The 16682-nt window shown below is 37.7% G+C and overlaps 1 protein-coding gene across 1 annotated transcript in view; it reads left to right on the forward strand.

Moving 5' to 3' along the window:
• Nucleotides 1–16682, forward strand: part of Adk (adenosine kinase) — a 356406-nt gene that overhangs the window by 279230 nt on the left and 60494 nt on the right. The window contains exons 8-9 of the mRNA XM_048426516.3: nt 1314–1349; nt 12042–12156. Of these exons, the coding sequence (XP_048282473.2) occupies nt 1314–1349; nt 12042–12156 (151 nt within the window). The remainder of the gene's footprint in view (nt 1–1313; nt 1350–12041; nt 12157–16682) is intronic.

The raw sequence follows: 16682 nt of genomic DNA on the forward strand, positions 1-16682 counted from the left end.
TAAGTGTAGCCTCTTCCTCTTAGACAAAAACCAGGTGTGGTGGCCCGGACCTCTAATCCCAGACCTTGGGAGGCAGAAGCAGATGGATGTGTGTCTTTGTGACTTATCTTACCTGCATAGCGGTTTCAGTGGCTGAGGGCTATTCAGAGTATAAGTATTGAGCCCACGTAGCACATACATCTAGATTACACAATTGTCAGTATTTTGTCAGATTTGCTTCCCTTTGTTTTTCCCCCCTAAAAGTATTCCAGGTTACAAATTTTGTGGCATTTTATCCTTAAATACTTCAAGGTACAGCACTAAAGGACATTTTCCTTATCACACTGATTATTCCTAATATCAAACTCATATTTTCTAATTCTCAGATTACATTTGTTCAAGTGTCTTTCACAGCTGGTTTGTTTAAAATAAGGTCCAGTTAAGGTCTATGCATTGGTTCTGGTCATTTCCCCTCCCCAGTTTATCTTTGAGGTTAACTTTAAAGAGACCAGACTAGCTGCCCTGTAAATGTCCCATCTTACAGATTTGTATGTTGTCCTTCTCGCTGTCTCCTTTAATTTGTTCCTCTCTTTTTCTTGTGAGTACAAATTATTGAACTAATGGTGTTAAAATTTTGGGGGCAGAATACTTCCTGGTTGATAACATGAACACCATTCTGCATCCTAACAGAAAGCACGGAATGCTTGGCAATCCCACTCCATGAGATGTTAACGGGCGGATTGATAACAGGATTAAAATGGTGACCACTTGATCTCTTTCATCAAGTTACACTTTGCTCCCTGTGGTCAGCATGGAATCTGTGCTGCTCCGATTCCATGTGAAGAGCCTGTCAGCCTTCCACCTGAAGACTTTAACAACCACATGTGACCCCTGTCTCTATAAATTTCATCATGGGATTGTAAAATAATTATTTTTTCAGTATCTGTACTTCTAGGAGCAAGCATTCTTGTCTCCAGAACAGCTTTCTCAGAGGCATTGCTTTAATTAGAAATATAACCACCAGCATGGTCCTTGGGTGTCAAGCGATTGTCTTTCTTTGCTGAGGTCAGAACACCTGAACTCACTGTGCAGCTACTGTAAAAACACAGACTGCATCTTCTGTATTCCAACTTGGGAAGTGTGTTGACATTATGTGTACCATTGTTTTTCATGCCAAGACAAAAATGAAATACTTTTAGAGTAAAAATAAAAATTAATCTATGTGACTATATTGAGATAATTGAATAAAAAGAAGACTGAATGAGTTTGAAAATGAATTATTTCTTTATTATCTAACACTTTATAATTAACTGTTCTTTTTTTCACCCCCCCAGGAAGCTGCCACTTTTGCTAGAGAGCAAGGCTTTGAGGTGAGTTAACCCACAGTTGCACACTAAACAGATCCTAAAGGTTTTTTCTAGCTGATAATGAAGTTCTTTTGGACAGTGATTGATGTGCTATTATACTCTCAGAGCCTCGCTGCAGTTGCCATGGAAACTTGGCAGTCGTCATGGTTTCTTTGTTCTGCCAGCACAGTGTTATGACGCACTCTGCTAGGTCTGCACCCAACATCGCCTACAGATGTTATTTATTGAATTTTGAAAAGCCTCTTGGGAAGCCAAGAGGTTGGGCACAGTTTCAAGCTGCCTCTGCAGATATGGGGCCTGTCAGTTTGTTCAGTTAAAAAGCTAGCTCATTAGCTGCATTTCATTTCCTAAGGATTTGGTGCTGAAGCAGTGGTGGAACAAGACAGAATAGCGAGCTACAATGTCACTTAAATAAGTCTAGCCCCTCACATGTAGATTATCATTATGCAAATTAATTTCCAAAGGTTGTACTTAACAGTTGTTAGGGACTGATTAATTTAAATCCTTCCTATTTGAAACTCCCTTTCATCTTTTTTAAAATAGCATATAATATGTTTTAGTTTTCTGAAAAAAAATGTTGATAATTGACCTTAATTTTCTCATCTTGATTCTGTTTTTCTAATAGAAAGATAATCTTGTCAAGATTCAAACCTCCATGTGGTTGTTGGCAAAATCAAGATACAGTCAAGACCATGTTTTTGTCTGCATAATATCTATCTTCTAATTGACTGTTAGAAACACTAACTTCAGTATGAACCCAGGTTAATTGACAGATAATTAACTTGAGCTTATGAGTCTTTAATGGTTGATATTGAGCCAGAACTATGTCAGATGTTCTGTTTTATACATCAGCTTGCAATATTATATAACTATAATAACTTTAAAAATTATGTTTATTTATTTAGTCGGAGGGCACATGCCTGCCACAGCATACATGTGGAGCTCTAGGAACCGGCTGGAGGCAGTTCTGGTCATCCAGTTTGGCAGCAAGCACCTTTACCAGCTGAGCCATCACACCCATGTAACTTTAGAAATTTATTGCAAGTGGAGCTGAGATTTAGGAATTCTGCCCTTATTTGCATACTCAGTATTGCCTGCCATGTACCGCAGTTGTGAGCATTGACTGAAAAATACTTGTAAGCTTTAAGCTCCTTAAGCAAAGTTGAATTTAGATAAAACTATTACTTAAATTACTAAAAGCAGATTCATCATTAAGGAACAAAATAATACACATGCATGGTATCCGTGTCGTAGAACATAATAAACTGGAACACCTCCTCTTCATAGAGAAAGAAAATGAGCATGTCTCTAAGAATTCTCTCAAGATCATTTGGAAGCATAAGAAAATTACATAAGAGTGGACTTCGTAGAAGTTTGCTTTTGTTCCTTTACCATAGTTTAGTCATTTTAGAGGTAAGTTGTGTAGAAAGGGATTTCCAAAGTTGCTTATTTTGTCTAATTTGTTTTATTATTTAATTTCTCAAGCTGACAACTGTTCTATAAGACCAGACAGAAACAGGAGAGTCAGTTTACAATGTGGGGCCACCGAAATGCCTCAGCGGTTAAAGGCAACGACTTAAATTCAATCCCCATAACCTCTGACCTCCACACTAGCATGTGTGGACACATACACTAAACTAATATAATTTTTTACATTGGACTAGGAAGTAACGTGTGCGCATGCGTGTGTGTGTGTGTGTGTGTGTGTGTGTGTGTGCATACACACATAAATTTAAAACAAACATTTTAATTATGATAATATATACATTTTTAAAGTTTTACTGCCAGGCATGGTTGGGTGCACTCCTTTAATCCTTGTACTCCAGAGGTAGAAGCAAGCAGATCTCTGTGAGTTCAAAACCAGCCAGGAATACGTAGGGAAACCTATCTCAAATTACTAATAAGGTTTTACTTATGCTAATTTTTTACACTAAAAGCTAACATTCTCAAATATAACAGATCAAAATGTTTCATAGATGAGTGGTTTTAAATATAAATTTGTACCTGTCAGTTAGCTGTGTTATCATTAAACAAAAATATTTGGTTCTGTGATTAGTTTCATAGATCCTTAGACATTTAGCATACCTACAGCAGGCATCTCAGCTCTGTAGTGCTTGTGTGATGTCGTTCAGTTCAGTAATCCTAGCATAGATCATGTTTTTGCCTGGTTTACATTCAATCTCAGCAACAAACTGCACCCTTTTCCCTGCTAACCAGCGCTATGTAACCCTCCCATTAGTTCCTATTTACTGATTTAGAAACTGTTTTCTGCTAACCAGCACTATATTACCCTTTCATTAGTTCCTGTTTACTGATCTAGAAACTGTTTCACGTTGTCATAAGTCTGCTGTAATGGATTAGAGCATATAACAAAGTGGTGATTATCATAACCACATACCCTATTTCTCCTGACATACCAAGACAGCTCTGCCAGTGATGTTGACAATGGGGGTGTTAGATTCGATAAAGCACATAATGTCTTACTATACCGCTGCATGGATTCCCAAAAATTATTGGAAGTATTGCAGAATCTATAGAAGCCATGAATAAAATAGCCTCAAGTCAGCATTGTTAATAAAACTACAGTCCATGTGGAATCTGAGGAATCCAGTGATTTTGTAATGCCATTAATGTTTTCTCACTTCATTAGGGGAAAAATATGAAAGCATAGGTGTGGGGTGTAGTACTAAAATAAAACAAAACTAAATCACTTTATCGTCACAATTTTCTGTCTATGGAAGTGTTCTGATGTTCTCACGTCTAGTATAAAAGACTAGACAAAAAGTCTGTATTTTATCACTCCCAGCCTTTATATTGGCTCTAGATTTGGAGCGAGACTGAAAAGGTAGAGTAATGTCTACTAAGGAATGGTGAGCATCCTTCCTTTCTACCAGCACCCCATGCCCTCCCTTATTTTCTGTTACTAATCCCAGTCCTTTCCCCAAACCCCAATGTTGCCATAGGTGATATGCTCCTGACAGGCCAGCCTGATGCCTCTAAAAACAACCTGTGTTTATTCATCAGGAAAGACCCTTGGCAGCACTGGTCATGATGCCAATTCTACATACTCTTTATTTAAAAAAAAAAAGCATCTCTAATCTTTAGAACGAATTGAGCATTTTGTGTGTGAGAGAAGCAGCAGCTCAGGAGGCCCTGGAGGAAGAGATAAAAGCTGGAGCTAGGCAGAGCACAAGGTAGGCTCTTCCTATGTAGGTGATATAAAATCGCATTGTGCCCGATTTAAATGACGCACCCGCTAAGAATTTAAGTGACAATTCTCAGTAGAGTTCTGTGAGGCCTTTTTATTATTCAGGAAAAACAGCTGGTAGTGCATTGTGTTGTTAAATCTTCCTTATCTTGAACTGAAGATTTACATTATTAGAACCTAAATAAAACAATGCATACTTCATTGTGAAGCCTTTTTAAAGACTGTCCTAAATAGATGTAAATTAAATAAAATGAAGAAAATACCCCCAAAACCTAAATTTAGTTATTCTTTGTATTTCTATTGTTTCTGCAACAGCCTATGTGCCAAATTCTGAAAGGAATTCAAACCTATTCAATCATTTATTCAATATTACTCCAAGCAAAAAATCCATTTTCTTGTAGATGCGTAAGATATGTCCATTGAGGGAACAAGGTGATCTCACTGCCTTCCCGTCTTCCCACAGCCTCTGACAACCCAGAACATCTTAGAATTTTACAGCCTTTCTATAACCAATGAGAACTCCATCATCTCCTAACACTGAATGGCCAAGTATAGAACTGTGTGGTCCAATATCCACATTTGGCTGCTCAAGTTAAAGTTATTTAATATTAAATAAAATTTAGTTTTAAATTTAATTTTAAAAAAATTTAGGTAGTTCCAACTATCCTGAATTTGAGGCAGGAAGATTGCTTGAGACCATGGGTTTGACACTAGTCTATAAAACATAGTGAAATTCTGTCTCAAACAGTAAAAGAAAATGCAACCTCTGCTGGCCTACACACATTTCTAAACCTCCTTAGCCTGTGTACATGATAACTACTTTATTAGGTGGTGAAGATATTGAACATATACAGTATACATACATATACAAAAATTCCGTTCATCAGCACTGAGGAGAAATCTACAAAACATATTCAGGAGGTAATGATCTCCAAAGAATTATCTAAGGTGATTCTTAGGTTCCTGTGTTTTTTACAAATTTTAGGATTACAGTGAGCTGTCACAGTTTCTGCAAATAAGATGTAAGTCAGGTCCTGCTGGCTAGGAGAGTCCGCCCATACTTTCTGAGGAACTGGGCCCCAAAGAGGGCAATTTTAGAAACGGATTAGGAAAAACAGCGTATGTAGTTTTCTAATGCTATCCACTCCGTGTTTCATTAAAAATATTTGCTGAGCACTTTTGATGTGCTTGATGCCACCAACAAACGAAAAAAAAAAAAAAGGAAAGAAAAATAAATGACCACAGTTTGATTCCTCAGAATCAAAAAGGAAAAGGTGGAAGAAAAGAACCAGTTCTGTAGAGCTGTCCTGTGAGCCCCTCTGCACATTTGCTGTAGCAGACACGTGCCCCTCCCAATAATAATACAGATTTTTAAGGAGGGAAAAGAAAGTTAAAATCTGACAAATAGAGTTATCTAGCAACAGTAGCTGGCAGAGAGCAGCCAGTTAAGCAGTCAGCAAGGAGACGCATTTCAGACAGAGGAAACAAGAGTACAAAGACCTCCCAACAGAGAGAACACAGTGTACTGCATACTGCACAAGACATTGCCTTTGGGCTGGGTTTAGTGTGGAGGATATCCTGAGACCTGCCTGATGATTGAACACCACAATCTCATGGAAATTCTGGTTAGAAGACAAAACAGAAAGCGGTATAGTTAAGGGTACAGTGTGTGGAAACGCCACAGCTGGGGCCGATTGGGACAAGGTGTTTGAACATTTGTATCACCTGCTTGGTGAGAGCAGAATAAAGAAAGTATTGGGTGGCACATACGTGCAGGTATGGAGCTCAGAGGACAGCTTCTGGAAGTCTGTTCTCTCCTTCCACCATTCCCAAACCCAGGTCCTCAGGCTTGGCAACAAGCATCCTTCCCACCAAACCATTTTGCTGGCCCAAGAAAATATAGTCTTTAATTTGGAAGACAATACTACACTAACCAGTGATAAAACCACAATTTTACATTTTAAAAATGCTTCAGTTAGTAAATTTTTTTCCAATATGTCACTGGTACATTTAATACTTTAGAAACCTTAAGAGGTAGATACTCCATTCAACAGATGAAACCCAGGCTGTGACCTGTTCCAGTTCACACAGCTCACTCGGACTGCCAGCTAACGAGAGCTAAACTCTCCACGTCTGGTATTCTTTATTACAAATCACATTTTTTCTCTTGTCGTGTTCTAGCATATTAGAAAAATTGAACTTTTCTAATGTCATAATAATAATAACATAATAATAATAAAGAGCAGGGCTAACTTGTGAATATGCAAAAAAAATGACTTAGGAAGAACAACCTGTACTTTTGTGGGTAACAGCAAAAGGCACATCACAGGGTTCATAGAAGCAACATAATCTGTGGGTGGCCTGGAAGTAGTGGTTGCAAACACTGTGGTTCCTAGAGGCAGGTTTGGGGACAGTCATCCTGACTGCACTACTATTGTCAATAACCTTGGTCAACAACTGTCTGTGAGTCAGTTTCTTCACCGGCAAGATGAGATGTAGACCGACTGACAGACCAAATGCCTAGGGTAAGAAAGGCCCAGTGAATATTTTAGAGATCCACGCATGGCCAGTAAGATAGAGGAAATTATGATATCTTCTATATAGAGAAATTAAAATTAGGGACCACTTTAGAGCCCTATGATACCTCATAGCTCAACTCTCTGAACTTTTGTCTTTTGCCTCCATCCACTTGTTATTGTCTTCTCCTTATTAGATACTACACTTGAGTCTTCAGTAATTTTGAGGCCCTCCCTAGGGATTGTTTGAGCATATTATGGAATTGAAAGTTTTAGGCAAAATTAAGATGAGAGTCATTAAGTGGAATAAATTAGTATTGCATTAGCATACAGTCAAATTAAACTCTTCTAACTTAACTTACATGCTTTCACCTCCACAACTTTTCTGACTTTGTTTTTTGTTTGTTTTTAAGTATATGGTGCTTTGCCTGTGTGTATCTTTGTGCACCACATGTGTGCCTACTGCCTGCAGAGGCCAAGATGGCTTTAGACCAGCTAGAACTAGAGGTACAGGCAGTTGTAAGCAGCTCCATGCTGCTGTTGGAAATCAAACCCGAGTCTTCTGTAAGACCCCTGGGCAAACTCTCCAATCCTGCCTTCTTTCTTTTTTGAAACAGGATCACATTCCTGGTAGCACAGGCTAGCCTTAAATTTACTGTGGATCCCAACTGACCTAGAATTCAGGAAGGTCCTCTTTGCTCACTCTCCTGTATCCTGAGATTATAGGAGTGACCATGAGACAGCAACTATTTTTAATTTTTTAATGTAGGATCTTACTGTGTAGCTCTGACTGTCCTCATGGTAAAATACCTTCAGTTTTAGAACAGAACAGAACCCACATGTGTTTCACCTACCTTCCCCTACTGTTAGCATCTTTTTTTTTCTTTTTTACATCCATGTGCATTGGTGTTTTTTTCTGCAAGGGTGTCAGGTACACTGGAACTGGTGTTACAGACAGTTATGAACTCCCATGTGGGTGAAGGAAATTGAACCTGGGTCCTGGAAAAGCAACCAATGCTCTTAAACTCCTCAACCACCTCTCCAGCCCTACTATTAACATCTTTAAATAATCAAAATTTAATGGCCCAAATCAGAAGATTAACATACATCCAGTGCAAAACAAAAACAGAATATGTTTTGGCCTTGCTAGTGATTCCTTTGGTTTTCCTTTGTTTCGCATGGGGGTCTTCACCTATGCATATAGAGGTCAGAGAACAACTTTGGGGAATCATTTCTTTCCCTCTACCATGTAGATTTTGAAAATTGAGCTCATTAGGCTTGACAATGAGCACCCTTAACTGCTGAGCTATCTCTTTGGCTGGTTTTTTTTTCTTTTTATGTTCCAGAATCTAATGTAGGATACCACATTACATTTGTATCGTGTGTTGTTAGCTGCTTCCAGTTCATGGCTGTTTTTCAGCCTTTCCTCATTGTCCCTGACTTTGATACTTCAGACGTACTGGTCATTCATTATTCAGAATGTCCCTCTCTTTATATTTGAGTGTCTGGTGTTTTTTTATGAGTGGATTGACATTGTACATTTTTAACAAAATCTATAGAAGTGATGTGCCCCTCTCATCATATCAGGGAGGTTAAATGATGTCACTAAGTCTTATTGCTGGTGATGTTAACCTTGATCACTGGGCTAAGATGGTATTGATTGGTTTATCCTCTGTAGCTTACTCCTTTCTGTTGCAGTGGATAAATAATCTAGAGAAGATTCTTTGGGGTTATAGGATATCCTCTTTTGTCGATGAATTTTAGTATCAGTTGATTATAATTTAAGGTAATGTTTATCAATTCTCTCCACTATAAAATTACTGATTTTTTTTTCTTTTATGGTAAGTTTCATAAAAGGAGATTTGGTGCTGGGGATTGAATCCAGGACTTTGTGAATGCCAAACATGCATTCTGAGTTACACCCCCACCCCAGTATCTTTTAGTTGAGTATTTCCTTGGTTTTGTCAGTAAATGGAGCCTTAGAGATGTTTATGAACCTTTTTAAGGTTATCAATAAGTATAGGTTCGCTATATTCTAAAGCTATTTGTAAAGACATCTTTCAGTTAAGATGCATGGTCATACGTGTGAGGAGAGAAGGGCCTAAGGAGATGAAGAGGAGGTACTGTGGATTTATAATCTGTGGTGTTGTGAAGATAAAAATTGAGGTTTTGAGAAAAGATTTACACTACAGGAAAAGCATTTTTTGCAAGCAAGCAGTTGCTCCTGAGTATGTACGCAGTGTGACACTTGGGTTAGGTGCACACTAACAGTGGTCCTAGAGTGAGCAATAAAAAGATTTGCCATAAACGGTGGATGTGGATACAGTAAGGATAAAGGTTGCATAAATCCAGAAAAGTGTCTGGCTTGTATTTGATAGTTTATTTCGATCTTGAATTACCACTTTTATGAGATTAAATTTGAGACATGTTTCTCTTATTAAATTGATAAACTCTGACAATAAGCTGTATTTTCCCAAAAACTTGGTAAAAAGAAATCATGGAATTTTACCATTAATTTATTATTCGCAGGGCTGGAGTGAAGGCTCAGTGGTTGAAGCACTGACTGCTCTTCCTGAGGACTCAGGTTCAGTTCCCAGCACCCAATCAGCAGTTCACAATTGTCTGTAACTTCGAAGATCTGACATCCTAACACAGACACACGTGCAGGCAAAATACCAATGCACATAAAATGAAAATGAATAAATTCTTTTTTGTTGTTGTTGTTTTGTTTGCTTTTTGAGACAGGGTTTCTCTGTGTAACAGTCTTAGCTCTCCTGGAACTAGTTCTTGTAGACCAGGCTGGCCTTGAAATTACAAAGCTCCCACTGTCTCTACCTCCAGAGTGCTGGGATTAAAGGCATGCACCACCACCGCCTGGCTAGCTTATAATTTTTTAACTCTTCTCTTTGTCTTGGGTTTTTGTTTTGTTTTGTTTGTGTAGTCCTGGCTGCACTAGAACTCACTGTGTAGAACAGGATAGCTTTGCCCATACCAGTCCTCCTGCCTCTGCCTTCCTTATCCTAGAATCACAGGCCTATACTACCTTGCAAACTTAGCTGCCTTTTCTTTCTCTTTTAAATACAAAAGATACTTTGTTGTAATAAACTCATTAAAGCACCATGAAGCTAGATTAATGTAACCTCTGAAGCAGACACCTGCCCAGTCTAAACTCTACTCCTCAATGGACCTCTGCACTGTTGGAAGAGCAACTCTGAGCTGTGAAACTTCTCCTGGGGATCTTATGCACTTAGCCACTACAGAAAAAGAAAAATGTACTGTTCAACAAAGGGTACTGGAAAAACTAGACATTCACCTACAGAAGAATGAAATTAGGTTCATATCTTTCTCATTAGACATGTATCAATTCAAAATAGATCAAAGACCAGTGAAAACTGAAATTTCTATATGAAAATACAGAAAATACATAGACAGTTTTCAACAAAATAAACACAAATAGCCAATAATTATTTTTAAAGTTCACCTCCTCCAGAATGGCTATGTTGGCAAGGACGGAGAGGAAGAGCCCTCACTCGCAGCTGGTGGGGGGGAATGAGTACACACATTATGCTTAACAATTTGGAGATTCCTCAAAATAATTAGGGACTGGAGCAGAGAAAAGTTTATAGCTCAATAAAAAGAATAAAAATTATAAGGGAATAAACTATTATTCAAAGACAAAAAATAGAACTACCATATGACGCAACTATTCCACTCCTGAGCATATACTCAAAAAACTCCATACCTTAACACAGAGGTATTTGCAAGGAAGTGGAACCAGGCTTCACACCTAGGAACAGACTAATGGATAATAAAGTCTGGTATATATATATATATCTAAAATATTTTTCAACTCTAAATGAAAATAAAATCTTAGAGTTTGCAGGAAAAACATGGATAGACTTAGAATGCATAAAATTGAGCAAAATCACCCGATCTAGAAAGGAAAAAAAAAGGAGGATTTTTCCCTCATCTGCAGATCTTAGCGAGTGATGAGTATAATTATGTATATCTGTAAACAAGTGTGCACTGGGTGTAGACAAGGATTTAGAAGAGAGCACAGAAGGGGAGCATGAGGTGATGGAAAGGGCGATGCATTTTCCTATGCAAAATGAAATCTTTAGAGTTAAGTAACATTAGCATTTCTTTTTCCCAATCGGATCTTTGAAAATTGGCATTATCTCAATTTTATTATTTCCCAAGTCAGTGTAATCATACTCTGTAAACATCTTAAACAATAAAAAAAAAATTTGTTAGAAAAAGAAAAAGGCGCTTCACTTGAGCACAGTGGCTCACATTTGTAACCCAACCTATGGAGGTAGATACAGCAGAATCATAAACTTCAGGACAGCCTGGGCTACACAGGGAAACTCTGCCTCAAAAATGATGATTAATTCTTTAAAGTTCTCTTTAATTTGAAATTTGACTCATATTTATTTGCTGGTGATAAGAAATTTTTTTTCTGGTGATGGGGACTTCTGGGGCTTTGTGCTGGCTAGGCAGTCACTTTACCAACTAGCAACATCCGCACCCAAAAACAGTCTGCTGAGTAGCAGGAGGTTTAAGGCAGTCTGGGTTTGTCTTTGTACTGAAAACTCAACTTGGGTCCTTTCATAAGTCAGGCAAAATGTTTTAAAGTATATCATGATTATGTATGTGATATGTTAGTCATTATCTTTCAGAGGTAGCATATTTACACATTTATAGATTAAATGATAAAGCACCTGAGGCTTGCTTTGAAATAAAATGCATGGCAGGTATTGAAAGTGAAGATGAAATCCATCATGAATGTAAAGTTTGGCCAGGCTCATGATAGGCTCCCAGGAGCCCATATGCTATTTTCTATATGCTTAAAAATTTAGTTTCAAATGTTCCCTAGCAGATACTCAGGTCACATCAGAAGCAAAAGTGTTAACATGTTAATAAAATTTTTCCTTACTCTACTGATTATGAATTTTTTCCTCTTATTAACAGACTAAAGACATTAAAGAAATAGCCAAAAAGGCACAGGCGCTTCCAAAGGTGAACTCGAAGAGGAAGAGGACCGTGATCTTCACGCAAGGGAGAGATGACACTATAGTGGCTACAGGTACTGATCATGACAAAATCCCTTATTCCTTCTATCATGTGCTTTCTACAATTTGACACTGGTATTCCTCCCTTCTACCCCTATGGACATGATGGACAAGATTATAATCTATGAAAATTCAGCTGATTTAGTTTGTATACTTTTGATGTTTGGGGGAATTTTCTTAGCCTGGAACTATCTTTCTTTTCAAAAAATATTATGTTTTTCATATAAACACTTGCATCAGAATAAAATGCATGTATTGGATTATGAGCAAGTAAAACCCAGAAATGTTTCTTCTTCTGATTTCCCCACACACACTGGTCCCTTAGTTTATTCCAGATCCAAGCAATCAAGATTAACAACACACTAAGTACTTAGTTAATATTGAAACCTATATGTCAGCTGCATGTCAAGTTACTAAGCACTTTCAACATTTCTATCTCCCCTCCAAAATCTTCTTCATGGTTCTGTCTTTACAAGTTCTTGACAACTCACGTGCTGACTATGGGACTAAGTATATTATAGGTAAGGTACATCTGTAATCATGGACACATTCAGTTGACAAGGGGGGAGGGTCAAGTTTTCATTGCATAGTTGGCAATAATCAATTGTTTTGCCTTGAAAAAAAAAGAAAGAAAAAGAAAATATTATTTCAGTTAAATTGTGAAACTAAATTTTCTAAGTTGAAGATCTCTACTTTAAGCAGGTGTTGATCCGCTTTGCTTCTGCTCAGATTGTTTTGATAGAATAACAAAATAGACAAGTTGTGCTGCATTGACCTGGACTTTAAAAGAAAGCTGTGGAATACACCAGGCTTGGGAAATCTTGCAATATAGACACAAGCTGCATAGATAAGACTCACATTCTAGGTGGAGAGTTAAGAAAACAGTTTGCCGCAGAGCTTGTTGCTAAGAAGAGGTAGGAAGGGCATAGCAGGCAACAGATTGGAAGAAGAGCAAAGTTCAGGGATGTAAGTAAAAAGTGATGAGGACAAAGATTTTTTCAGGCAGAGGTGGAAGGATGGGAAGTGCTCTGCTCACATCTCATTCTTCAGAGACAGTTTCCAGGCATCCTGCTTGAGAGTCTGCTCCTTAGCTCGCATTTTCACTTCCAAATTATGTCTGAGCAGTCTCTCAACTCTGGATTTTGAAAATTAAACATAGGCATTTCCTTTCCATTTGTCAATACTGACATTCATCAGTTCCGTCAATTACCTGAGCCTCCTTTATATTCCTTTTAACTGATTTTTTTTTTCTGTCATTGCTGATTCATTTTTTTCCTCTCTGTATATTCCTGGCTGCCTGGACCTCAGTATGTACACCAAGCTGGCCTCCACCTCACAGAGTTTCATCCACCTCTGGCTCATACCCAACCCAATGTCGAGAATCTTATCTAGGGCCTTATGCATGGTAGACAAGTGCTCTACCACTGAGTTATATCCCCAGCCATTTTATTTCATATAACCTTTTCTCTCAAGAGAATGTTTCACTAAATACCCTACACTAGCCTTCAATTCCTGTGTAGCTGAGACTGATCTTAAATTTGTAATCCTCCTGCCCAGTTTCCCAAAGAGCAGAGTTGCTGATGATTTTCTTTCAAGAAGAAAAATCTCATATCTGTTTTTATAGCAGTCATAGACATAATAGGAATTTCATCTAATGAAAAAATATTATTGATTAAAATAATTAATATTTTAAATATGAGTCTACTTCATATTATATTTTAGCTTCTCTTTAAGCTAAATGTAAGTCTTTTAATTGTGTCCAAATGGTTTCATCTTAAATCCAAGCAGTTACTTAATGATTTTTATAAACAGTAATATGATTATTACCAAAGTGTTTTTTCAATACTCAGCTGAATACTGACTATAACATAATCTTTAAAGATCTGCAAAACAAAATTAATATATATAAAATGTCGAATAATCTAAATACAAAGTATAATAATACTTCTCATTTGTGGATAATATTGACTTGTAAAAGATCAACAACGCTTTAAGAAAAGTATTCTACTGAAAATGACATAATTTTTTTCATTAATTTTTGATATAGGTTCTCATTCTCTAACCCAGGCTCTGTTTGTAACGTCTGTGTACCCAGGCTGGGCTCAAACTTGGAGCAGTTCTCTTACCTTAGCCTTCCAAGTACTGAGATTGCAAGGGTGTACCATCACATCTACTAAAGTAACTTTTTCAAAATAATTTATTTACTACTATGTGCGCTGGTGTTAGGCCTGTGTGTATGTCTGTATGAGGGTGTCAGATCTTGGAGTTACAGACAGTTGTTAGCTGCCATCCAGGTGCTGGGAATTCTACCTGAGTCCTCTGGAAGAGTGGTCAGTGCTCTTAATGCTGAGCCATCTCTCCAGCCCCTGAAGTAACAAAGTAAATATATAAAACCTGAAAAGGGTCACTGATGAAATTATGGACCAACCTGAGTAAAGCGAGTCACATGAGAAGTAAAAGACAAACTTGAGATTTGCTTCAAAAGAAGTAAGTGGATGAAACAGTTAAGTGAAATCCATGAACTAAAACTGGCCAAGAGTTGATTGTTTTAAGTTGGGCATGGATAGAGGGGGAATTATGGTGCCATTATACCTATTTATGCATACAATGAAATTTTTGATGCTGAAAACCATTGAAAAACTAAAAAAAAAAAAAAAAGTTTGTTTCAAACACAGTCAAACCATGGTAAGTGACTTTCCCAAACAGATAAATATCATTACTAAACCTTGAGTTCTAGGAGGGATTTAAAATAAGGAGGCAGTCTATTCAAGGAGGCTCTTGTGAGCAAAGGCCCTAGGTAATGTGCCACCCTTCATTGCTGTGGCAGGAAAAGGCAGGCTGCTAATTTTCATGAGAGAAAAGAAATAACCCATGAAAGAATATCTCTATATAACACAGATGAGATCATTTCTTGTTACAGTATGTGGGCCATCCCTGTCTTAAACCATGCAGGCTTCTTATAGGAAATGTAATACTGCCTCCAGATTCATAAGAAGCTATTGGTTACTCCTTTGGGAGACATTCTTTTTAAGTCTTTCTGTATCCAGAAACATGTATCATACAAGTGTCTTCCTCACTATCAGTTTGCATAATTTTCTCCAGACTGAAATTTAGCCACCCTATCTTGTAACTGAATTTTTTTCTGAACTTACTTTATTTATCCTTTATTAAATCTATTAAAGCACTCTTTAGAATGCTTATAATCAGGAATTTGAGACAAGTCACTAGCTAATCTTGCTGTTCCTGCCATATGAAAATGAACTTAGAGGATGCAGTATATTGCGATGCATGATAAATTCAAGATGGATAGAGAATCTGTTCAGTGGTGTCAGCTACAAAAGCAAACATGATAAATGTTAATGCAGTTCTGAGCCCTGGGATAAGCTATTCAGTGCACAAGCGTAGCTGAATCTCTTTGCTGTGTTGTTATTCATGGCAGCCAAATAAATGTCAATAATAAAAGAGAATTAAAGATTTTCATTTCCCAGAGGCAGTTCTCTAATACAGCTTGATCTTTCATTTCATTTGTAATTCGTTCTCATGTCAGGATGCAATCATTCGCCAGGCTCTGGGTGTCATGTTAAGTCATTTAATAATGATTAAGAACATAAAAATGCTTGGCCTGTGGGGCAATTCACAGAAGAGATGCCAATTTGTTATTGTTCTCCCTCCTTTCCTATTGAATATGGATCAGCCTTTTCCCACCTCCTAGCATTAAAATACTAATGGAAGATAGGGAGGGAAAGTGTCCCTTAATTTACCATAAGTGACATTCCAGAATGGTACAAGACAGTGCTAACACACTTATTAAAACACTAATTAGGACTCATTGTGCCTTAAACCTCACATTGCAGAGTATTTTCAAATGATCACACTGTTAAGTATAAGGCATTTAGCAATAATGTTAACAAAAATCAACTCCCCTGGCATTTTATTCTAGAGACCTCTCTCCTTTTGAGATACAATCTTTGTAAACCACTCTTTCCCATAGAGACTTGTTACTGAAAGGCCCATGCTGTTATATGCAAATCTTTTAGTGCATCTCGAGTAAACGTAGGTGGGTGTCTTCCCCACCCTGACAGGCATGCTATGAGCAACGTTAGGGTAGGCATTCTCAGGGAGATGTGTGGGGATGCCAGAAGGATTTGTGGGAAAGCTGTATTTCTAGAAATTTTTCCCTTAAGTGATATAGCTTTTCTGTCTGTCCCCATATCTCACTTTGAGAATCACTCAGTTAAGTAAATGACTAAATGGCCAGGTTTTGTGATTCTGTGATGTGATGGAAGCAGAGCAGCCAAACATCTTCAATAAGTCAGGCCTTAATACATGCCTCTTTTTCTTTACTCAATCAAAATATATCAGGGACTAGGGACTGGAGAAATGGTTCAATAGTTAAGAGTATGTGCTGCTCTTGCAGAGGACCCTAGAAATCAATTTCTAGCACCCACATTGAATAATCACCTATAACCCCAGCTCCAAGGACTCCAGTGCCCTCTTCTGGCATCTGTAAGTACCCAGTGGCATGCAGCATAAATTCACT

The sequence above is a fragment of the Myodes glareolus genome, chromosome 12 (assembly GCF_982192425.1).
Source record: "Myodes glareolus chromosome 12, mMyoGla1.1, whole genome shotgun sequence".
NCBI classification, from domain to species: Eukaryota; Metazoa; Chordata; class Mammalia; order Rodentia; family Cricetidae; genus Myodes; species Myodes glareolus.